Below are 23,740 nucleotides of genomic sequence, written 5' to 3' on the forward strand. Positions count from 1 at the left end.
TGCTGTAATATAGGGTTTTCCCAATCACTGCAAGCAGACCTGGAGTCCTGTAAATCAAAAAAAACCCCTGAAATCTTGCTGGAAGCACCAGGTTTGGAGCCAGGCATTGATCTATTGGGTTGTCTTTTTTACCCATTCATCATTCCCTGGAAATGGAGGGATAGAGGAGAACACAACTTGTGCTCCTGATCCCTTGACCAGTCATTTCAAGGCCTTTAAATCTTTCTTTACTACCCGTGGATTTCTTCCTCTACCTCATCACTGCCTACCTGAAAGATCAAAGTACCCGTGGATTTCTTCCTCTCTACCTCATCACTGCCTGCCTGAAAGATCAAAAGAGGGTAGTAGTAATCTGAGGGCTGTACCAGACCAGGAAGTTTCCTGGTTATATCCCTAGCCCAGGCCCCAGGGAGGCAGCAGTCCTCTGCTGTAACTGCATTCATGTTAGGGCATTCTTGCATCCTTCACTCGGTGAGCCATTGGAAAAGTTTTTAATGTGAATGCAGTCTCAGTTTTGCTTTTGGAGGGAAATCATCATGGTCGTGGAGCCTAGATACAGTTTTACCCTCATCTTCATGTTTACCGTGAGTGTCTTACTTCTGTGTTGGGTGTGGCTTTTTTGTTTTGGAGTTAGGTTTTGTGCATGTTGGTTGTGTGGGTTGATGGGTTTTTTGTTTGTTTGTTTGGAGTTGTGTTTTCTTTTTTTAAGCAGGTAAAATGCATTGAATTTTCATCAAGAGGCTGTTGATTTGGACTTGAACTCTCAGGAGGCCAAAAGAAGGAATAAGAGAATAAATGAGAGATTTGCACAGAGAAAAGGAAAGCAGAGTTTCTGAAGAGTTTAAACAGAGGAAAGTGAGATCAGTTGCAAAAGGCTATTGGGGCTTTTATGCAAAAAGATCTAGTAACTCACTTGCCCTGTTGACCTCTTATGATTGATTTGGTTTGGTATGGTATTTAAAAGCTTGAGGGTTTATTATATTATTGTTTTTGAAGTCAGAATGCCTTGTTCTTGTTAATTCTTGACACAGAGGTTTGTGTGATCATTATTTTACCCAGAGTTGGTTTCGAGTTGGTTTTTTTTGTTAGTAAGTTGTACATTTAAAAAGATACTATACCAGAATTAACAGTTTAGTAGATTGAACTTCAGGTAGCCTCGCTTCTGTGTAGTTTGTTTCTTTCATAATGAGCAGAGTGATCCCTTTGTTCTCAATGGTTTATATTTCTAGGGGTTAATTAAGTCCTCATCTTTGGCCCTTCTAATGATTATTTTTGCCTTTTTTTTTTTTTCTTTGCTGAAAAAGCAAACTTCTCAGTACCACTGAGAAGTGTACTTACTCATGTCAAGAAAAAGTGTCCGCATCACTGTTGGTGAAATGAGAAGGACAAACCATAATAATGCTTATATACATTTGTTTATAGGCATAGTCATCTTCTGTTCAGACACAGACTTTAATTATATTGCCATTAGGCAAATTAGTTGGAAGACAGGTGTAAACATCCCTAGGAATCTGTGAACATTTGAGATTAGTTTGGTGTGCGTATGTGTGTTGGTAGCTGGTGGGGGCTTGGGGTTATTTTGGGTTTGTGGGCGTTTTGTTTTGTTGTTGATTTTTTTCAATTGTATGGGCCTTAGGTTGTTCCTTTTTTTACTTAGCTTCTAATCAGAAAGGAAGATCAGAAGATTATTTTTAATGTAGACTGTTGCTAGCCTAATTTTGTTGTCAAGTTAGCAGTACATTAGTGTTATGTGGCTGACAAGGCTTTGGAGAATTTGTAGGGGTTACTTTTCTGCAGAGAACCTCTGTGCATTAAGTTAAATACTTTGTAGGTTAAAGTATGCAGCTTTGCTGGCATGGGCTGAGTTTGCTTTAGCAATATTCTGCTAGTGTGGTGTATTTGTATACCCATACTGATAAATTGTTGTATATGCTGGCCAGTTTTTAGAGTTTCGGTTGACTTTGTCTCTGCACTTCAAGTGATGTGCTGGAATGTGTTACTCCTCTGGTTTGATTTTGTTTGTATAAATGACGTTGGAAGTCCTCATTACTGCTGCTGCTATTTTCATTTTGCTGATCTCCCTGCATCACAAATACTATATAATATGTTTGATGTGGGCATTGAGCCTGAGGCCTCATCTCTCATACCCTAATGGTTAGTAGTCCTGTCATAATAAAAAGGAAAGGAGGAGATCGCTTAGGAACTTTAATAAGTGAGGATTTGAGTCCTACATGTGGTAAGATCTCTTGGTAAAAATTGCTGACTCTGGCTACGTTAGAATTAGGGCATAAAGTGGCCAGCTTGCAAAAAGGAGTTTTGTTCTGCTCACAGTACTCTTCAGTTGTGCTGTTTGTAAAGCTGGTAAAATGGCTGTCGTTACACTAGTACCCGATTATTTTTTGATACTGATTCATGGCACCTGTTGCTGAAGGCACATGTCAGTAAGAGTCAGTTTCCTGGTGTTCATGGGTATTCATTTTATTTTAGCACCTTAATCATAGGACATTCTTCCTCAAGCTCAGATGATTTTATATTCTGCATGCCTTCTTGGCTTACTGAAACTTTCATAGGTTGAGACTTCTAGTGTCTGAAATACTATAAATTGCATGGTTACCTAACCTTTAATGGCTTCTGGTAGCCTTCCAGGGCTAATGGAATAGTGGTATAGTCTTTACTAGTGTGTACTTAAATATAATTGCAAGCTTCAGAGAGTGGGTTAAACATTAGGAATAAGTTTGCTACAGCACTCTATTTTTTTTTTTTGGTAGAAGTGTGTTGTAGGTTGCACCTCACATAGAATCACAGAATGTGATGTATTTTTCTATGTTTTAAATCATCTCTATCTCTACAGGAATTATTGTAATTATAAGAGAGGACCTGAATTACAATGGGGGACGACAGTGAGTGGATGAAACTGCCCATTGACCAGAAATGTGAACACAAGGTAGGAAATTGTGGTTTTGGATTTGATTTCTGTATATCTGCTGTGGTGGTTCTGTGGTACTCCCCTGTCTTAAGTACCACCATAGTTAGGTAACCTTGACAGCTGCACAGCATGCGTATAACAGGTCTGAAACTACATCAGTTCTATCCAACCTAGAGCCTGGGTAACATTATTAAGCAGAATTTAGTGGCATGATAATTTTGTATGGCATAAGCTTGTGTGCTGATAAATCAGTGCACTCAATTCTTGTGAAGAAATTACTCATCTGTAGCTGAACCTCTTGTTAGGCTCCCACCTGCTCATCAGTAGTTGTTAAGAGTTTATGAAGAGCAGTGGGGAAGACTGACATCTCTATCGGATCATTCTTGGCAGGAGGACAAGTATTTTGTTCTGTTGGACCTTACTCATATTGTTATTGAAGAGAAATCCTGCAGATGGCAGCTTACTGAGCATGCTTTCTACTACAATTGAAGAATATTGTAAAACTGGGGAGTTAATACTGTACTAGCACAACATCTGATTTCTGCTTCCAGCTGTGGAAAGCCAGACTAAATGGTTATGAAGAAGCCCTTAAGCTCTTCCAGAAGATAGATGATGAAAAGAGTCCTGAATGGTCCAAGTATCTTGGATTAATAAAAAAATTTGTGACAGACTCCAATGCAGTGGCTCAGTTGAAAGGACTGGAAGCAGCGCTTGCTTATGTTGAAAATGCTCATGTAGCTGGGAAGTAAGTATCCTTTTCTTGCTTTGTAGGCTGCTGTGACAGTTAAATGTGCCTTTCTGAGGCTACAAATAAATTTGTACAGTGGCCACTAACAATTCTGATCTTTACTTTTGAGAACAGAATTTGCTTTCTGACACACAGTTTGCTAAATGGTCTGCTTTCCGTGTGGATGGCCTCCATATACATATTAATTTTTCAGAAATTGCTTACAATGTTCAAAAAAGCTATTAAAGGCAGTAGTAAAGATTTCTGAAATAGTAGAGAAAACAAATCAGTAATTTGGTGTATCAGTAATAGGTGCTGTGAACTGGAATCCCTGTTCTTGTTCGACTGAAACAGTCTGTATGTATAGGGAGCATTATTTTCCAGGAAGATATTAGTGCAGTTTATTTGTGAAATAAAATGTAGTTATGTTGATACGGTGTTGCATCCAACTTAAGCAATATGAATCTTCATACGTGCCATTTCTTCACAGGATTTTTGTTAGTATTTCACTGTTGCCTAGTCCATTAAGTAGCCTGTACTCCCAAGGGTGAAATAAAAATACTCTTGGGTCAGATCAGTGCTTTGGTCCACTGACTTTGTGGCCTGATGAAATTAATAAGTGTCTTGTTTAAAAAAAATGAGTGAACCCAAAGCTTTGTGTAAAAACCTAACAGTCTTCTAAACCCCTTGATATAAGAGTGGTGTGAATTATTTCATTATTTGGAAGCTTTGAAATAGATAGGAAATTCTGTGTTGGAATTATACACCAATGCTTTATGTTAGTTAACTGTACTGTCTGCTGTTCCAGAAAATGACACTTATTTGTGGACCTTAGCTAATATATACTAATTAATAGACTTTTGAGAAAATGTCAACTGTTCACTGTCTGGTGTAGTCCAGTATTAGGAAGATGTTAACTAGTGCTCCATTGGTCTTTTGATTAAGCTAGAGGTTGAAGTCACATCTTAAAAAAGGTTATTTCCTTCAAAGTGAACTTAGAATTTAGTCCATGTTATATGAGGGCTTGATAAGTTTTAATCTATGTTTTAAGTGTTGTGTGTACTTTTGTCTGGATAGTGGTGTAGAGCACTTAATTCACTTAAATATTCCAGAAGTAACACACTCTCATTTTTCAGGACAACAGGAGAAGTAGCATCTGGAGTTGTAAATAAAGTGTTCAATCAGCCAAAAGCCAGAGCAAAAGAACTGGGTCTAGATATATGTCTAATGTATATAGAAATTGAGAAAGGGGAGGCAGTTCAAGAAGAATTACTGAAGGGTCTGGACAACAAAAACCCGAAAATCATAGTAGCATGTATAGAGACCCTAAGGAAAGCACTAAGGTAAGTTTTTAATTTGTGTTTTTTCTTTTTCCCTCACTCTGGCAGTATGTAGAGCCTAACTTGTTGCTTAAGTCTCTTTAGCAGGCCCTTGTTATTTTTTAATCGGATGTGTCTTTACTGAACCGATATTTTGTGACAAAAACAGTTGAGAGCATCATGGAACTTGTTAGATGTGAGAGATGTCTTTGTTGTGCAAGCCTCATCTGGATCACTTTCATTCATGGCAACTGTTTACCAAACTTCCATTTTCACAATGGACCTCTGAAAGAAGGGCAGGATTAGTGTGTCTTGTTCCAGACTGTGGAGCTTCTCTTCTGAATAGCTGAAATAAACTCACTGATGGGAAAACTATAGTGTAGTCTTTTCTTAAGAAAAGTCTGTTTTCCTCACTGATGTGAGCATCTTTAATTGGGTACATGGTGTTTGTTTTTGGAAGAAAATTTAAAAGGAAGAAATAAACTCATTGCACAGTAAGTTTCCATTGTCCATATAGTAAGTAAATCCTTTCTTAAAATGAAAAGCTGATAATGCTCCCTAAAAATAAAATCTGATTTAATTAAAATGGGATACTTGGTTTCAAGATTACATTTGGAACATCTCTTTTTGTTCCACTTCAGTTGCTGCCTTTATGAGTTGAATGAAAAATACTGGGGTTTTTGTCAAATTCTTAAATGTTTTGTGTATATAACCCACTGTCCTTTAGATTATTTTATTTTTATTTTTATTGTTTTTTTAAAGGAAACATAGTTTTCATATTCATTGCAGATCACCTTTTTTCTGAGAAAAGTAGATTATATGAGAACCGTATAATGCAAATTGAGAGTTTCTTATGCTAGGTATTTTTTAGAGAACTTGCTGAGACGTATGTATAGATGTTCCTTGTTCCAGGCTCCTATAACAGAGGTAAAAATAAAGCATAGGTTTTAGCACATTACCTATGCTTTCACTAATCATAGGTTACCTTACCTACCACATTACCTTAGTTTCCACTAAGTGAAACTACTGTCCCACATTTAAGAATGTATTTTAGCTATTTTAAATTGCCTTATCTAATCAAATGTAATTTTTAACACTGCATAACCTTCCTCCCTTCCTGAATATCTTTCAGGTAACCATGTGTGTAAAATGTACCGCATTTGCCTAGTTTTTTTAATGCAATACTTTATTATCTTAGAGATAGCAAGATCAAATTCTTTCATGAATTGACTTCATCTGTTGACTTAGTCTTCTGCTTCTGAGCTGTCATTGCCTAAATTTGTCTTGTGGTTTGACAGGGTTTCTGCACTGATAATAAAAATTGTCTATGCTGTACTTAGGTGGGTAGCTTGAGTGAATGACTAGATTAGCTTTTCGTGTTTTTTATCTTGTACTGAAGTGTCTTGTTCTTTCTTGTGTTATATGAATTACATGTTAGAAGAATTAGATAAGAGCAACAGAATTTGAATGGGCACTTTTCCAAATACACTATTTTTTTTGAGTCATGGTAGAAAAATACACATCTTGGGCTGCTCATTTGTTTATATTCTGCATTTAAATTGTGTTGTATCAAAGAGTTGAGCCTCTTGTGCAGATTTTAATACTTAATATTTCTTAAATATAAAACAGGCTTAGCAATAATATGTTTAGCACTAGATTTTTTAGGAAGTGAGACATGTAACTTTTAGTTCTTGAGCAGCCATTTTTACTAGCTTTTTCATGTGGTACTTGATTGGAGAGAAGCGGAAGATGAAGTCTTGTGTGATTGGAAAGGTTATTCAGAATTCTCAAGGAAAGAAATTCTTCTTAATCAAAGAAAAATGTGGCTTCTGAAGTGATTTAGGGATGATGCTTTAAGAATTGTAGCAATTAACTTTACAATGAATAGGAGAAGAAAGTTCTCATGTTCTCATTCAACAGTGATTGAAGAAGGAAGTTCAACAAAATGTAGAATCTGCTGAGAGGGAAGAGTGATTGGCTGGGGAAGCTTGTTTTGTGTGTCCTTTCAGCAGCATGTGTTTCAACATGTGTTCTTTCTGTGAAGATGACCCAGGATCACTATAATTACCTACTCCAAGAAGTGGAAAAGTGACTAAAGCTTTTAGTGCAGTTTGACTCCACAAATAGACAAAGGAGATGCTATTCTGATTTAAAAAAAAAAAAAAAAAGAAAAAAGTAGGTCATATGCATTTTGGTTTAAAGGCACTTTTTTCTTTTTCTTTTTTTTATCTTCAATCCCACATCACCCCCCACGCCCACCAAGGGAAAAGTTTTAAGCAGCAGATTGGATTAAGTGCTTTGAAGTCATTTCACAGGCCAGATTTTGTAATTCCAAGCTGGTCATGGAGGTACTTATGATAGGGCAAATACTCCTTAAATTTTACAGTAGGTTTGTAGCTTTACAAAATAGTAGTTATAATAAGGACTTGAGTAAATTACACAATCCCTAAAATGTGCACCGGAAGCATTTCATAGATTGTTTAAAGAAAATAATATTTGTGGATCACTCTGTTTCCTACCTGGACATTGATGCTATTCCATGTGTTAAACTTTCAGTGAATTTGGTTCAAAAATAATCTTACTGAAGCCAATCATTAAAGTATTGCCAAAACTGTTTGAGTCTCGGGAAAAGGCTGTTCGAGATGAAGCCAAACTACTTGCTGTGGAGATCTACCGCTGGATAAAGGATGCCCTGAGACCTCCATTGCAGAACATAAACTCTGTTCAGGTAGGCAGAAAGTACTTATGTATTCAAACATTTGAGAAAATACTTCCATGCTCACCCTCTCTGATCCTGTGGTGTTAGGCATTCTTGAAGATAAAGCTGGAATTTTTCTGTAACAGCAATGTTGGTTTTTAGCTTCCTGTAACTTTATGGAAAATGTTGCTCCCTCTTTGTTATTTGTGAAGAAATTGTGACAGTGTTTTGTTGCCCTGAATATATGTGAAGTTGCAATGGAAAGCATCACTGACGAGGAGATTTCAAAAGCAGAATGGTGTTTCTTGGAGACCTAACCCAAGGGCAGATGCTTACCCTTTATAAAAGACCCCTGCACTGAAAGACTTCAGGTCGATCATTATTCTTCAGTTTCCTTCCTGAAGTTTTTTCTTCTACGCAGCCCTTCAGACTTGTTCTGGTGGTTCTCAAGAGATGACTCTTCCATTTCAAAAAGTGGCATTACATTATAATAGATAACTGTCCTGTTGGAGATGAAACATTCTTTTTTTTTAAACCTTTATAAATTATGGATGCGTCCTTCTCTTGTACACACTTGAGTTAATTTGCTTCAGTTGAAAAGCAGTAACTTGCTGGAAAAAGGCATGGTTTTAAAAAAAAAACCACCAAAAACCAACAAACCACAAACTGTCTCATCAAATGTAGCTCAACATATTTTATCGTAGTGTGTAATACTTGTATGGCTGTAACAAAAAAATCTTCCCTTCATGCTTGGCCATTTTTATTTTAAAGCTTCTACAAAGGGGACACAGCATTCTGACTGTTCTACAGTTGTTCTTACATGAATGCTTTGCATCTTTTCTTGATAATATTCTGTCCTGTGGATATACATGGTTGAAAGCTTCTGAATAGTGCGTATGAGGGGGAACGGACTACTTTTCTGTAAGAAAAAAAAACTTGAAAGATAGTGCTATCTTGGTTTTGAAATGGGAAAACTCCATTGCTTTCCATAAAGTATTGCTTGCTTTGAGGTATGTACAAAAAGTCTCTGATATGATGAATTGTTTTTCCCTTTGACAGCTAAAAGAATTGGAAGAAGAGTGGGTCAAAGTGTCATCAGCTGCTCCTAAGCAGACCAGATTCCTGCGTTCCCAACAGGAGCTGAAAGCAAAATTTGAGCAGCAGCAGGCAGCTGGAGGAGATGCAGATGGAGGTAAATTGTTTGATCTCTGAACTCCATTGGGAAGTATATTGCCAGTATATTATTCGTGCAGGAATGTGTTAAATGAAAAATGTGAGATTAATTCAGACTGGTGTCAAACACATGAGGTGCAGTAGACAACAAGAAAATGTGGCTGGGGAGAAAATACGGTATGAAAGGGTACCTGTTCTTTGGAATAGTAAAATCACAACTACTGATAGAACGTTTGGCTTTTCCACAGAAGGCACAATGGTTTTAAACTGAAAGAAGAGAGAGGTTAGAACATCAGGAGGAAAATTTTTACTGTGAGGGTAGTGAAACACTGGAACAGGCTGTCCAGAGAAGTTGTGGAAGCTCCATCCCTGGAGGTGTTCAAGGGCGGGTTGGATGGGACTCTAAACAGCCTGATCCAATGGGAGGTGTCCTTGCCCATGCAGGGGAGCTGGAACTTGATTATCTTTAAGGTCCCTTCCAATTCAATGATTCTTTATAAACAGTGAGCTTTAGGTGGTGGTTTAGGTGTAGTCAAAAACTTTGTCAATCTGCTTATACTTTTCTCTCTTCTGCTTGCAGAAGGTGATGAGGAGGAAGAGGTGGTACCACAAGTGGATGCATATGAATTGCTTGAAGCTGTAGAAATTCTTTCCAAGCTTCCCAAAGACTTCTATGAGAAAATAGTAAGCATAAACTTAAAATACCACTAGTTAAGTGTATGATGTGTGGAGCTAATGAATATAGACATACTGGCATTCTGCAATATATGCTTTCCTGGTTAATAAGCAGAGTAGTATAAGTAAAATATGGACTGTCATAAGGAAGTCTTAAAATTTGATTTAAGAGCAAGAAAACTGTAATTTTAATGAGCTGAGATATGTTCAGGGTAAGGACTGTATTTCATATTTCATTGCAGTTATTAATGTTGAACTGTAGGGAGACTTTGGCTTTCTCAGGATAAGTTAAGTTTTAAAATCTGTAGTTTGTGGGAAGTGTGCTTCTCTAGTATTGTTTGCAGTTAAAAATTAATATAAATTATTAACTCTGCAGGAAGCGAAAAAGTGGCAAGAAAGGAAAGAAGCTCTAGAAGCTGTTGAACTGCTGGTAAAAAATCCCAAATTAGAATCAGGAGACTATGCAGACTTGGTGAAAGTTCTCAAAAAGGTAATAAAACCCAGAGTGCACATATGGCTTAATATTTTTTGTAATTTATTTGTTTGATACTGTAGAAGTTACAGTTGAGTTAAATGAGTAGATGTAGAGGTACTGATGAATAGAAAATTACTAGCTGGAACAGTGGTGGAAATAGCCTACTGACTATTCTAAGAAATTCTTCCAAGTCTCAAACTTGGATTTTCAGTCTTTAACACTGTTTTGTTTGTTTTGTTTTTTTCTTCAGGTTGTTGGAAAGGATACAAATGTTATGTTAGTTGCTTTGGCTGCCAAATGCCTTGCTGGACTAGCTACTGGCCTTCGAAAAAAATTTGGACAGTACGCAGGGCATGTAAGTAAGAGTATGTACTTCTTTTTTGTTTTACTGATGCTGGAAACTAGGAAATACCTTTTTTTTTTTTCTCTCAAAACTTGGTATTTATCAAAGGTATTCTCTGTACAATTATGGGTGCTTTACCTACCTCTTAATGGAGCAAGCAGTTGAAATATCTGCTGAGATCTCTTGCAGCATAAGGTTAAAAGGACCTTGTTTGTTCACGTTCAGCAGCATGAAGTTTACTATTGAAATACATTTTCTTTACTAAGGAATTCTGAATAACTCTGCCGTGAAATAAACTTTACTTACATTACCTCATCCTGGAGATGCACCCAGATAAATGCATTTGTAGGCCGTACTGGAAAAAAAAATAGCTTCTGAACCTGAATTCTGCTTACCAGCTCCATGATATATGTTTTAGTTTGGTTAGATTTTTTTAATTTTGAGGGAGTGTGGCTGGTAGATTTTTTGTTTGGCTACTGCCTGGTTTTTATGGAGGGGTTTGTCTGCTTTAAATAGCTAACTACTGAGATTTTATTATAACAAAATGTTATGGTGATCTAGTTTAATGCTCTTCTCTGTTTGCAACTCTTGTCTTACCAACAGCTAATATTGGGGAATATGGGGAAGCTTAACCAGTCTCTGAAAAGAGTTATCTCACTTGTTTCTCAGGCCTCTGTTGCTGTGTTCTCTAAGCTGCTCAAGCAATTTTTTTTCTTGTGGTAAAGAAGAGTGATGGAGGCAGAGCTTAGAGACAAAGGGAACGGATGTATCTGGCAGTATTATGTTTTGTGGTGCATTGTGAAGTTACTGAACTTGCTGCTTCAGAAACATTAAAGCCTCCTAAACTCTGAATGACAGTTTGGACAAAGTTGCTTTCATTCTGAAAGCTGTCTGTAACTGTAAGAAACATTTTAGCATCTGTTAACACTCAATTTGTGTTTTAAAGGTTAATCCTACTAGCTACAGAGTTAGTATTGAAAAAGCCAAACTTCTGAAATACGGGTATAGATCCATGGTTGTCAAGCAAATGGTGTTGAGAATATGATGTTTCCAGTACTATAATGGCAGCTATGAGTTGCATAATCTCAGCACTCATTTTATCAGTTCACTTGATTTGTTTGCTGGATTTATTTCCTAGTGAGGAAGATGCAGACTTCTCCTGAGAGCAGGCATTCAAAGTGTTATGGAACAGAACTATTTCTAGAATTGTGGCATTCTTAAAAACTTTATTATCTAAATATAGGACTGTCATGTTACAGTCTGCAGTCAGTGTTAAAATGAGTGATGAAATCCAGCATAGAACCATAGTATTCACTGCATATGACCCAGCTTCACCTCTCTTGATTTGCAAGTTGCGGCCCAGTAAAGATACCAGCTGAGCCTAGGTTGCTGTGTGTCACCAGGGGTTGAGATCTCATAGTCAGCTTCTGAGTAGGAAGCAGTTTCTGTGGAAAATCTGTTTTGTATTATTTAAGAGCTTTTACAACTTCGGTAAGGCATCAGACTACTTCCAAATTTTGACTTTGAAAATCTTGAAAACAGCCTGCTTTCCACTGTTAAAAGCTCTGCATGTTTCTGGCTCACTGACAGAAGTTCTTACTGTTAGAGAGACAACACTTAAATGGAGCTGCTCATATTACTGGCACTTGAGAATGTCTACTGATTTTTTTTATTTATTTTTTTTTCAGCAGTGATTGAGTAGCTGGATTGGATATAAATTGCTGTGAAATTCCAGTATGGCATAGTTTAGTGTCACATGTGCTTTTTCAAGGGCATAGGTCTGAAAAATACTGCTCCAGGAAGGATTCAAGTTGCTTTAGAGCACCATGATCTTGTCAGCTGTGAGACAGTTGAGGCCTTCTTCATGAGCTGTGCTGAGTGCTGTCAGGAAGCTGGGAACAAGGGGACACTTTACGTACCTTCTTGGATTCTTATAGTACAAGAGCATTTCAGACCAGTAGAGCCAGAGTATTCATCTTGTGTAATTATGTAAACGTGTGTATCTGCTTTTTGTTTATGTATTTGCTCAGAAATCTGTATTTGTTAATAGGTTGACTGGAATGCATTTATTATTGGTCATCAGCCAGAAGAAATGAGTTCGTGCTGCTCTTGTGTGTCCTTGGAGCAACAGCAGTGATGTTTGCATTTCTTTGCTTATCTGCAAAATACCAGGGAGCAGACTATCCCAGTTATATTAGTGAAGAGTGGATTGACTTTTTTGGTTGTTTCTTTTTCCCTTTTCCATAGGTTGTTCCAACAATCCTGGAGAAATTTAAAGAGAAGAAGCCTCAGGTAGTGCAGGCACTGCAGGAGGCCATTGATGCAATCTTTCTTACAGTAAGTATGAGTGACTGTTTTCCCATTTTCTGAGAATTGGTTAATTAATTAATTGATTTTTATTTGCTTTTCTCTTACTTTACTGAAACTAATGATTTCTATCCAATGCTGTAGACCACATTGCAGAACATAAGTGAAGATGTGTTGGCAGTGATGGACAACAAAAACCCAACAATTAAGCAACAAGCATCCCTTTTCATTGCAAGAAGCTTCCGTCACTGTACACCTTCTACTCTGCCAAAAAGCCTATTAAAACCTTTCTGTGCTGCACTTCTCAAGGTAAAGCAGGAGGAACTGGTACTATTCTGACACTGAATTAAGCACTTGTATTGTGAAGTATTGGATTGTTTTGGAAGAAGGACCCTTCTGGTAGCACAAGGACTCAAGAGTTCTTGTGTGCTCTGTAACCATCAGAGTCAGTTTCATCTGATGTCAAACTTGAAGATAACTGTCAGTCATGGGAACAGTTTAGACACCTTTTTCTTAGTTTCTCTGAAACTGAAGACTCACTAAGTTTGTGATAGATTAAGACAGATATTTTCACTATTAAACTTCTGGGCAATGTGCCACTTTCTTCTTGTGGACATCTATAGCAAGTTTTTGTTGGAATGCTACATATAATTTACTATGAATAAAAGAACCATAATTGATTCATACACTACAATTATACTAGAGCACATTTCAGGGTCAATGTTTATTATACATACTTTTTTCTCATTGAGAAATAGCCCTTTCCTTCTTATGGGAAATATCCCTGGCTTCAAAAATGGACATTTGGACAGAGTTGCACAACTTCAAACTCCTTGTGAACTTTCATGGTGTTGTACTATCTGTTAAAGTGTGGATGCTTACCCTGTCTTGTGTGAAGGATCAAAAGATCTTTCTGGCTATAAACTGGCTATACCTGAGAAACAGTAGACTTGATCAGTACATAGTAAGACAAAAGAAGTGAAAAACAACCTTGTTCATTCTGCAGTGTAATGTTAAGGATTATTCTGTAGTAGATGTTGATTTTTAAAAAGGGGAGGGGATTTGTACAGAAGATGGATTTAGGAATCTGTTGGTTCATATGAAACAAGTTGTCTTTCTCTGCAGCATATCAATGATTCTGCTCCTGAAGTAAGAGATGCTGGATTTGAAGCATTAGGCACTGCCTTGAAAGTGGCTGGAGAGAAAGCTGTGAATCCTTTTCTAGCAGATGTAGACAAATTAAAGCTTGATCGGGTGAGTTTGTTGTCATAAATGTTGTAAATAAAACAAAAAAAACCCACTCCATTTATTCATTTAAGATTCATCTTAGACTAGAGAGACTAAAGGGGATACTTGAGCTACTGACTTTTAAGCACAGATTTCTGAAATTGTTTTCTTAATGTAAACATTGGTGATGTTGCAGGACATCTGAAAATCCCTACTTCTTCCTAGATTATCAAGTATTTTTTTACTTCTATCTAAAATGCATTAGTATTTTAACATTGTACCTTTTCAGTCTTATGTAAAATATATTTTGGCTTCAAGGTCGTGGATGGTGAGGTTTGGTTTTGTTTTGGGTTCATAGGTTGGTTTTATGTGGGGTTTTGTTTTTGAACACTTTCTCTGTTGTCTGAAAGTTCAGGGTTTTACATCACAACCACACGGTTATGATTCTGTATTACAGGATAGGATTTGGTATTAAAGACTTGCTTTCCAACAACAAAGTTTTCATGCTTTTGCATGAGCTGACAAGTTTGTTGACTGAATGATGATTTTCTAATTTAAGGTGCTAAGAATTAGTTTTCAGAGCATCTGTAAGTATTGAGGGGAGGCAAAGCTTTTTATATGTATAAATGCACTTAATTTTGAACTAGGAAAACTATTGTAGCAATACAATGATGGCTGATACCACTGACTAGTTAACATTACTACTGTAAGGAACACAGGATAACAAGATACGGTGAAGTAAACAATTTAAACTCTTGAAGTTTCTACCAGATTAGTCAAGTTTTAATTACTGCTGTTAAAGGGACACTGAACATCCTGTTGTGGTAGCTAAATAGCTTTTTTCTTTTACACCTCATCCCCCCACTTTTTTTTTTAACTGCTTGTCAGATTAAAGAGTGTGCTGAGAAGGTAGAACTGGTTTATGGTAAAAAGACAGGAGGAGCTGCTGAGAAAAAAGAAGGCAAGCCTATTGCTGGAAGGACCCCTGCTCTTTCAGGGTCTGTTGCAGATAGAGAAACAAAAGATGCAGCAACCAAACCAGGACCACTGAAGAAAGCACCTGCTGTGAAGGTAAGAGAGATTGTCAGGAGATTGTTTGAGAATCACTGTTGTCTGTGATTTGCATTGAATAGTTACTCCTTAGAGATCAAAAGTGGCCTATTGAACATCTCCTTCCACTGAGGAATTGCTGTCCTCCTGTAGGAGTAGGCTGAGCTCAACAAAAAGAATCTGGGACTTTTCTCAGAAAGTACTTGATGAAATCTGTTTTTAATGATGCAAACTGTCTTCTCACTTATATCATATCAGATTTTTATATGAAATAGTGATAGACCACTGGAGACATTCAGAGGAACCTCAGATGTTGTAACGTTAATGTGTTCTATGGTGAGCCAGTAGTATTTAGCTGAAGTCAATGTCTTTTCTTATAGGTAGCAGGTTTACTAATCAAGTGTTGAGTATTCTCTGTGTTATCTTAGTTTGTTGCTGTAAGTAATTCAAACTGTTAGCCTGTATTACTTTGACTATTTGGATTTTAAAAATTGACCTAAGTAGCACTATAGATGGTCTTTGTAATACCTTACTTGTATTTTTCCAGGTGGGAAACCTGAAAGTGAATAGTATTGCATTTTTAAAATTTATTGATACTCTGGTAGCATGTAAAAGAGACACCAGTCACAAGTTTAATACCTAAACAGTATCCATAGGAGACTATGTATTAATTAATTACTTCCTGAAGCTTCAGAAATAACATATTCTCTCCCTTTCATCTTTCATATTCTTGTGTATCTCTGTTACTGTATGTGTCTTATGAAACCTGTAGACTGGAAGCAACATATGAATTAAATAAGCTCTAGCAGAAAACTGTTTCTTTGCTTACAGCTGTTGTGGTGCTAGAGCTTTGGGTTTTTTTGTTAGACTGTAAAAGTGTGGGAAAACAGCAGTTCTTTTGGTATCTGATGAACTAGAGACTTGTTGAGTCTTGGCTAACTTACACATTTCATTTCTAGTCTGGGGGCCCACCCAAGAAAGGCAAACCAGCTGCAGCTGCAGGTATGGGAAGTGCTGGAGCTAAAGGCAAGAAGGGTCCTGAGTCCAAAGAAATATTTGAATCTGAGCTCTCAGTGAGTATTCTGCTGTTTTTTGAAATATTATATCCTCTGTAATCTGATTTTTTCACTGAAATTAGGGGGTTTTTTTTGTTAGGGCAAGGGGAAGAAATACATTTAAATAAGTGAATTGATAACTGGCAAACAGATGTTTGATCTATTCTGGTAAATACATCTACCCTTCAGGGACCTGTTGGTACCAGGCCATGTAAGACAGTAAACAATAAATCAGTCTACTCTAATAGGGTATATCATGTCCCTGGACAAGGAACAGATGAAACAAGTGAAGATATGACCACTTCATATATAATTTAGAATGCATGATTTGCTGAAGGTATCTGGTATTAAAAGCTTTAAGAATACAGTATTCTGGGGTTTACATTGAAATCTCAAGTAGAATAAAGGAATCATTAGACTACTACAAGTTTATTCCATGCTTTTCCTAGTAAAATAAACTAAAACTCCAATAAAATTATTGAATCCATCATGTTAATTGAGCATCAGGTAAACTAAGCTATCTGTAGGTCAAAGAGTAAGAAATAAAAAAGCTGGGAAAGCCTTGCTAGATATATCTGCAAGTTTATTGGACTGTCAGTTATCTTTAGAGTGTAGTGTAGAATGGATACTTTCCATTAGGTATTCAGTTTATATTGCTAGTTATAGAGTGGAGAATGAGTGTACACTTCCTGAAGGTGATACAGACACCAGTGAAACAGGGAAGTTTTTATCATTTTTCATGTACTAAGTGACTTTTCATTATGTATTTTGCTAAAATGGATACAGAAGATGGTGTCTTCTCCCATCCACCCTCATCAACAACTGATTTGTTGTTGGGAATGTTTATTCAGACTTCATACAAAGTTATTTTGCAAATTTTAGGTTACCTGTGCTTGATTCTGTAGTAGTGTCTACTTAGGGTTATTTTTTACTATCTACATAATTTACCATACTTTCTAGGGATTACTTCTCTATTGTGGTACAATTTAGCAGCTTCCTAAATTCCTAAGGGCCCTAAACTGTAATCCATGCAAAGTCTTTCAACCTACAATAGCAAACTTCTCATATTTTGTAAATGTGCCACAATGTAAAGGTCATTCCACTACATTACATTTCCTTAATAGTATTGCCCTCCTCCAAGGGCATAGAGTGCAGTGTTAACTTTCTTCTGATCTGTCTGTAGATAGAAGTATGTGAAGAGAAAGCTGCTGCTGTCCTTCCAGCTTCTTGTATCCAGCAGTTGCACAGTGGTAACTGGAAAGAGAGGCTTGCCTGCATGGAGGAATTTCAGAAGGTAAGTTTCTAATAGTTAATAGGGAGAGGCAAGTAGGTAGAGTGCAGTGATTTCTTCAGCTTTTAAAGCCTGGTAATTCTTTTAAAAGAAGACAGGCCAGTAACAGTGATATTTCAGATGTCAGATATGAATTCAGATGCAAGTAGTATTTAATCCAAGTGACTTATATGGTATAATTGGCTGTTTTCCATAAGAACAGTGAAGTCTTTTAGTTTAATGTATATAGTTATGCTTTTGTCAGAAATATTTGTATGTGGATTGAGGATGCATAGAGATTTTTCTAAAACATAATTCTGAAGCTTAATCTCACAGATAACAGGGTTTAAATGGAAAGTTCTGCCATGACTGGGCAAAACCAGTGGCAAGTAAGTCCCTGCTGATATCATGTTAGGCAGCAATTTATGATACTAAAATTTCAGTTGGCAAATAGCTGATGTTTGAAGAGTTACACAATAACCAGCAAGCAGACTTCATGGTTGGTTGCAAGTGCTTCATGTAGTCACAGTCAAATAAAGCATCACTTAAATGTGAAGCCTGCCTTGCTATTTTTAATGGAAAAGGTGACTGACTTAAAATGTGAAACAGTGACTGGCTGCACTGAAATGCTGCTGCAGAAGCCAGAAGATTTTACCATTTCAGTGGAAAGGAAAAGCCTAAAGTAAGAGTAAAACCAGTCATTTAGATTACATTAAAACTTAATCTCTGCTGTGTAGTCAGCATTCCAGTGTGAAAGGTGCACAGTGTATTTCACCTTGAAAAAAAACAACAAAAAAACCCCACCAAACAGTTTAGCTTTGGGGAGTGTTGTGGTTTTGTTTTTTTCAGTCAAGTGTTAAAATCCCAGAGCTGGAATTGCTAATAGTGGTTGTAAGGACACTTGTTAAAGAATGTACAAAGTATAATAATATCAATGCTGTAGTTTAAATGTTGGCTCAGTACCAGTAAAATGAGTTCCTTGTGAAAGTGTCATGTAGTAAGGCTCTTGAGGTAAGTTCTTATGTGGACAATTTCTGCAACTTAATTCAGTATTAAGAAAATATTTACAGAGGTAACTTCTGTTTGTGATTTGAATTTTGTATCACTTGCAATCCACTGGTTAACTTGATGTTTATCCTTTAGGCTGTTGAGCTTATGGAGAGAAGTGAAATGCCTTGCCAAGCTCTAGTAAGAATGCTGGCCAAAAAACCTGGTTGGAAGGAAACAAATTTTCAGGTAATGCATTATCCTTCAGTTACTAACAGTCCATTTTTGTTAATTTGTGTAAGTTGTGTTTCCAACCAAAGGGCTGTAGGTGCATGTGTGTCACAGTCCTAGCACTGTGACCACAGTTATATCTGTAGTCAATGAGCAATATACACTCTAAAATTAGGTTTTATTTCTGCTGACAGTTGAAACTTAGAGACAATGTTTGAAGGTACATAGAGGTGTATGGATGTGTATACATGTGTGCAGATATGCTTATAGATGTGTTACATGTAAGCTCTAAAAGTAGGTAACAGCTGCCCAGTACTAGTGATTGTGTATGCATATATAAACATATATATTGGTATACACAGAATTTGTGTATAATTGGAAAAAACAGTATATATCCATGTGTGTATATATAATATACATTTGTGTAAACAAATGTTGTTTGTGGATGCTTTTATATAGTCAACTGTATGAATTTGTGTTTGTATATACACACATTTTATACATACTGTGTTTACTCACAAATAGATATATTTATTTTTGCATATATCTGTAAATATATAGAATGAAAACCTTGGTCTAAAATACACAAAAGCATCAGTAACTTCCTTGCTGTTCTGGATCTTCCAGGTGATGCAGATGAAACTGCATATAGTTGCATTGATTGCACAGAAAGGAAACTTCTCCAAAACTTCAGCACAGGTGGTGCTGGATGGTCTTGTAGACAAGGTTGGTGATGTGAAATGTGGGAGTAATGCAAAAGAAGCCATGACAGCAATAGCAGAGGCTTGTCAGTTGCCATGGACTGCTGAGCAGGTGAGTGAGCAGCAAAGGTATTCTTCCAATAAATAAAATCAGAAATATTATGTGGGTTGTAAATCCTAAGTCTTTGACTTTTCTGTGTTGCCTGAAAGTGTTTTGTTTGCTCTCAAGATACCTTCTGAGGCAGAAGTTAAAAGTTCCTTCAAAAAAGGAAATAATGAGTAATGAATTGGTATTTTGCTGAAATCCTGCCACATCAGGTACACATCCATAATAAAGATTTCTCCAGTTGCCCTCAAGTACTTCAAGAACTTCTGATTCACTTCAGTTGCAATCATACTCTGATACAGTGGCACAACAAACTTTTCCTAGTATGTTATCCCAGCTGTTTCAGTGTGTACTTACAGTGCCCTGTGTGTTTTGCAGGTGCCTTCACTCCCTTATTACAGTGTTTTGTCACCTGGTTTGCCACTGTTTACACTTAACTCTCATCTGTTCCAGGTTGTGGCTATGGCTTTCTCTCAAAAGAATCCTAAAAACCAGTCGGAAACTTTGAACTGGCTTTCAAATGCAATTAAAGAGTTTGGCTTTTCTGGGTATGTCTTTTAAGTAAATTTCTAATTGAATGAGAATGTTTCTAACTTAGGACTAAGAATCTCTGTCAGATGGGTCTGAGGAGTGTGCCTCCAAGTGTATCTGAACTCTTTTTCCTTAAACTGATGCTAGCTCTGCCAGGTGCTATTCTAACTCTAAATGAAAGTATCTGACATTACTGAAAGGGTAGGATACTGTTACACTACTAGATGCTTTCTTCATCACTCTACCTTCTCTGAAGAGCATTTTTGGTAAACTTTATATACTGTAGGAGTGGGCTGGGCAAGCAGCTGTGGTGTTGCATGTCTGTTGTTTTACTTGGATACACCTGCAGCCAAGTGGATCACTATAATTTATAGTTTAAAAAACCAAAACCTGACAGCCTACAGAGGAGTACATACCAGCATGCTTATTACTGTCCTCAGGAGGGATTTTGAGGCTGATAATAGGAAGAAATTTTAGCCAGCTAAATAGCCATCATTTCATCTGGCACTGTGAGGGTATGAAATGCATTCTCCATCAAAACCAGGGATAACATTCCTTAAGTTTTCATCACCAGTCTCCTAACTCGATGTGGTCAAGCATATGTAATATGGGTTACTCCTGAGAACAGAATTCTTAAGCAGTAAAGACTTCAAGCATGAATTTGAGTACTTGGGCAGTTACTATGCCTGTTCAAGATGTTTGACAGCTATTTAATGGATAGTTACATCGATTAACTCTGGAAAATAAACACTCTTCTTCAGTAAATTCCCCAGAAAGTATTTATTTCCTGCAGGGTAATTGATGTGTAGATATAATGGAGTAGAGCCTCCTGAGGGCTCTGTTAAGGGACATGGAAAATGTGGAGGTGGTTGGTGGCAAGCAATACGGCTTCACCAAGGGCAAATCGTGCCTGATAAATTTGATGACTTTTTATGATGGGATCACAGCGTCGGTGGACAAGGGAAGAGCAACTGGCATCATCCATCTGGACTTGTGCAAAGGATTTGACACTGTCTCACATGACATCCTGGCATGTAAATTGAAAAGGTATGGATTCAATGGATGGACCACTCAGTGAATAAAGAATAGGCTGGATGGTTGCACTCAGAGTTGTGGTCAACAGCCTGATGACCAAATGGAGACCAGTGATGAATGGCATGCCTCAGGGGTCAGTACTGGGATCAGTGCTGTTTAACATCTTTTTTTGTGACTTGGACAGTGGGATTGAGTGCACTCTCAGCAGGTTTGCAGATGACAGCAAGCTATGTGGTGTGGTCAACATGCTGGAGGGACAGGAGGCCATCCGGAGGCACCTCAGCTGGCTTGAGAAGGGCCTGTGTGAACTGCATGAAGTTCAGCAAGACCAAGACTGTGCCTGGGCTGGGGTTATCCCAAGCACAATTACAGACTGGGCAGAGAATGGATTGAGATCAGCCCTGAGGAAAAGTACTTGAGGGTATTGATTGATGAGAAGCTCAACATAAGCTGGGAATGTGTACTTGCTGCCCAGAAAGCCAACAGTATCCTGGGCTGCATGAAAAGAAGTGTGGCCAGCAGGTCAAGGGAAACGATTCTGCCCTTCTACTCCGCATTCGTGAGACCCCACCTGGAGTACTGTGGTCCAGTTCTGGAGTCCCCAATACAGGAAGGACATGAAGCTGTTGGAGAAAGTCCAGAGGAGGGGCACAAAGATGATCAAAGTGCTGGAGCACCTCTCCTATGAAGACAGGCTGAGGGAGTTTGGTTGGTACAGCCTGGAGAAGAGAACGCTCCAATACCAGAAGGAGCCTATGAGAAAGCTGGAGAGGAAACTTGTTATGAGGGCATGTAGTGATTAGGACAAGGGGTAATGCCTTTATATTGAAAGAGGGTAGATTTAGGTTAGACGTTTAGGAAGAAAGTCTTTAGTGTGAGGGTGGTGAGACACTGAAACAGGTTTTCCAGGGAAGCTGGGGATGCCCCCTCCCTGGAAGTGTTCCAAGGGCAGGTTGGATGGAGCTTTGAGCAACCTGGTCTAGTGGGAGTTGTCCATACCCATGCAGGGTAGTTGGAACTAGATGACCTTTAAGGTTCCTTCCAATCTAAACCATTCTATGATATGATCCTAGAACAGCCATGTTTGAGGCTGCACAAACAAAGCTTCTGTGATTGCCTATTTTCTATTAAATTCAGTGGTGGTATAGAAGATTAGTATTCTAAACCTTCCTTTCTTTGTAAATTTATTTTTTGAAATATATGCCTTTTTCTGAAAGATCTTGAGACAATTTAACAAAAAAAAAATCTCACCTTTATTACATAGCCATGTGTGTCAGTTGCTTACAATTATTCTAGACTCATCCCTCAGTATTTCAGTCCTGGCAATTGTGGGTGTTGTAATGTAAGAAACTTTCCAGCTGTAATAGTAGCAGTCTTTGATATGTTGATTGTTTTTCATGAGCTATTCTCCCCTTTCAGTAGTTAGTTAAATAGCCACCATCTACACTCTACATGTTGTATTATTTTATATATGCAAGTATCTTCTGCTTATAAGTTACTTGTATGAATCTGTTCTTGTAGCTTTCTTTTCCTTTAGCAAATTGTGATGTTTCTTGTTGGTGCTTCCTGTGCTGCATTTTGCTTATGGGGGATATTTTTTTCCTCACAGACTGAATGTTAAAGCTTTCATCAGTAACGTGAAGACGGCTCTTGCTGCGACCAACCCTGTGAGTAAATTTAGAATTTTAATCCTGAATTTTTATCAGTCCTCAGTTTGAAGAATTTGAAGACTGAATGTCTTTATCTTCTTCCTGGCAGGCTGTAAGGACTTCTGCCATTACCTTACTGGGAGTCATGTACCTTTATGTGGGACCTCCTTTGCGAATGTTTTTCGAGGATGAAAAGCCAGCACTTCTCTCTCAGATAGATGCAGAATTTGAAAAGGTATGAAGTGTAGCTCTCTCACTACCAAGTATTGTTAAAACTACTAGGAAACTTCAGTAGCTGGAAACTGTAGTAAAATTGTGGACTCACCTGTGTTTTTGTAATTGAACCAGATTTTTTAAGGCAGCTCACCAAAGCAGCTGCAAACTCATTATGTCAACCTATGTCAACAGTTACTTTTTTCGTAAGGAACTTTAGAGCTTTCTGGTTTTGTTTAAATAGCATAATATTTTAGCAATCTGTCACCCTGAGACAGCACATTCATATCATACAAGTGTAATATTTGTAATGTCAAATGAAAAACTGTAATATAGCTGCTTCTGATTTTCTGTGTTCCTTGCAGATGCAAGGACAGATGGCACCAGCCCCAACTCGTGGCATTTCCAGGCATAGTACAGGAGGTGGGGATGATGGCGAGGAAGAGGAACAGGAAGATGTTGGGAATGATGTTGTGGATCTTTTGCCAAGAACAGATATTAGGTAGGTTTGGATTCTATAGCCTAAAAATCATCTTTCACTGCAATTCAAAACTTTGTTTTTATAAACACTTTCTGAGCATAAATCCGGTGTTAAAGCACTGAAATACTAAAAGATGTGTAACTAAAAAATGGACTTTTAACCTTTTTTTCTCTTACAGTGATAAGATCTCACCTGAATTGGTGTCTAAGATTGGGGACAAAAACTGGAAGATTAGAAAGGAAGGTCTAGATGAAGTGACAAGCATAATAAATGATGCAAAGTTCATACAGCCAAACATCGGAGAACTTCCAGCTGCTTTGAAGAGTCGTCTTAATGACTCCAATAAAATCTTGGTACATTGTTGAAAATCTTGTTTCAGCTGTTTCCAGATTAGAATTTCAAACTGTTTTTGATTTCTGAACCTTGTTTATTACTCAGTCTGTTACTATGTCCTGAAATCAACGATTGGAAAACAGTGAACTGTGTATTTTAGATCATAAATTTACCTATTTTTACAAATTATTTGCATTTGTCTTGGCTTTGTATGAAAAAAAAAGCCTT

General features: G+C 37.5%; 1 protein-coding gene across 3 annotated transcripts in view; it reads left to right on the plus strand.

The window, feature by feature from the left end:
- The first annotated feature begins 2,848 nt into the window (after positions 1 to 2,848).
- The window catches only part of CKAP5 (cytoskeleton associated protein 5), a 42,195-nt gene continuing 21,303 nt past the window's right edge, over positions 2,849 to 23,740 (plus strand). For 2 of the 3 annotated variants that reach the window (XM_009999547.1, XM_009999548.1), the window contains exons 1-21: positions 2,849 to 2,944; positions 3,478 to 3,671; positions 4,790 to 4,996; positions 7,529 to 7,700; positions 8,730 to 8,862; positions 9,427 to 9,527; positions 9,895 to 10,008; positions 10,244 to 10,348; positions 12,584 to 12,673; positions 12,788 to 12,952; positions 13,769 to 13,897; positions 14,759 to 14,941; positions 15,880 to 15,993; positions 17,159 to 17,269; positions 18,389 to 18,481; positions 19,091 to 19,276; positions 19,724 to 19,818; positions 22,446 to 22,503; positions 22,595 to 22,720; positions 23,064 to 23,200; positions 23,358 to 23,532. In XM_009999547.1, the coding sequence (XP_009997849.1) occupies positions 2,888 to 2,944; positions 3,478 to 3,671; positions 4,790 to 4,996; positions 7,529 to 7,700; positions 8,730 to 8,862; positions 9,427 to 9,527; positions 9,895 to 10,008; positions 10,244 to 10,348; positions 12,584 to 12,673; positions 12,788 to 12,952; positions 13,769 to 13,897; positions 14,759 to 14,941; positions 15,880 to 15,993; positions 17,159 to 17,269; positions 18,389 to 18,481; positions 19,091 to 19,276; positions 19,724 to 19,818; positions 22,446 to 22,503; positions 22,595 to 22,720; positions 23,064 to 23,200; positions 23,358 to 23,532 (2,745 nt within the window). In that variant the 5' untranslated portion in view covers positions 2,849 to 2,887. Of the gene's footprint in view, positions 2,945 to 3,477; positions 3,672 to 4,789; positions 4,997 to 7,528; positions 7,701 to 8,729; positions 8,863 to 9,423; positions 9,528 to 9,894; positions 10,009 to 10,243; positions 10,349 to 12,583; positions 12,674 to 12,787; positions 12,953 to 13,768; positions 13,898 to 14,758; positions 14,942 to 15,879; positions 15,994 to 17,158; positions 17,270 to 18,388; positions 18,482 to 19,090; positions 19,277 to 19,723; positions 19,819 to 22,445; positions 22,504 to 22,594; positions 22,721 to 23,063; positions 23,201 to 23,357; positions 23,533 to 23,740 lie in introns of all 3 variants that reach the window. The other variant, XM_009999545.1, reaches the window with a different exon arrangement.

Source organism: Chaetura pelagica, unplaced genomic scaffold (assembly GCF_000747805.2).
Source record: "Chaetura pelagica isolate M959 unplaced genomic scaffold, ChaPel_1.0 scaffold55, whole genome shotgun sequence".
In the NCBI taxonomy this organism is placed as follows: Eukaryota; Metazoa; Chordata; class Aves; order Apodiformes; family Apodidae; genus Chaetura; species Chaetura pelagica.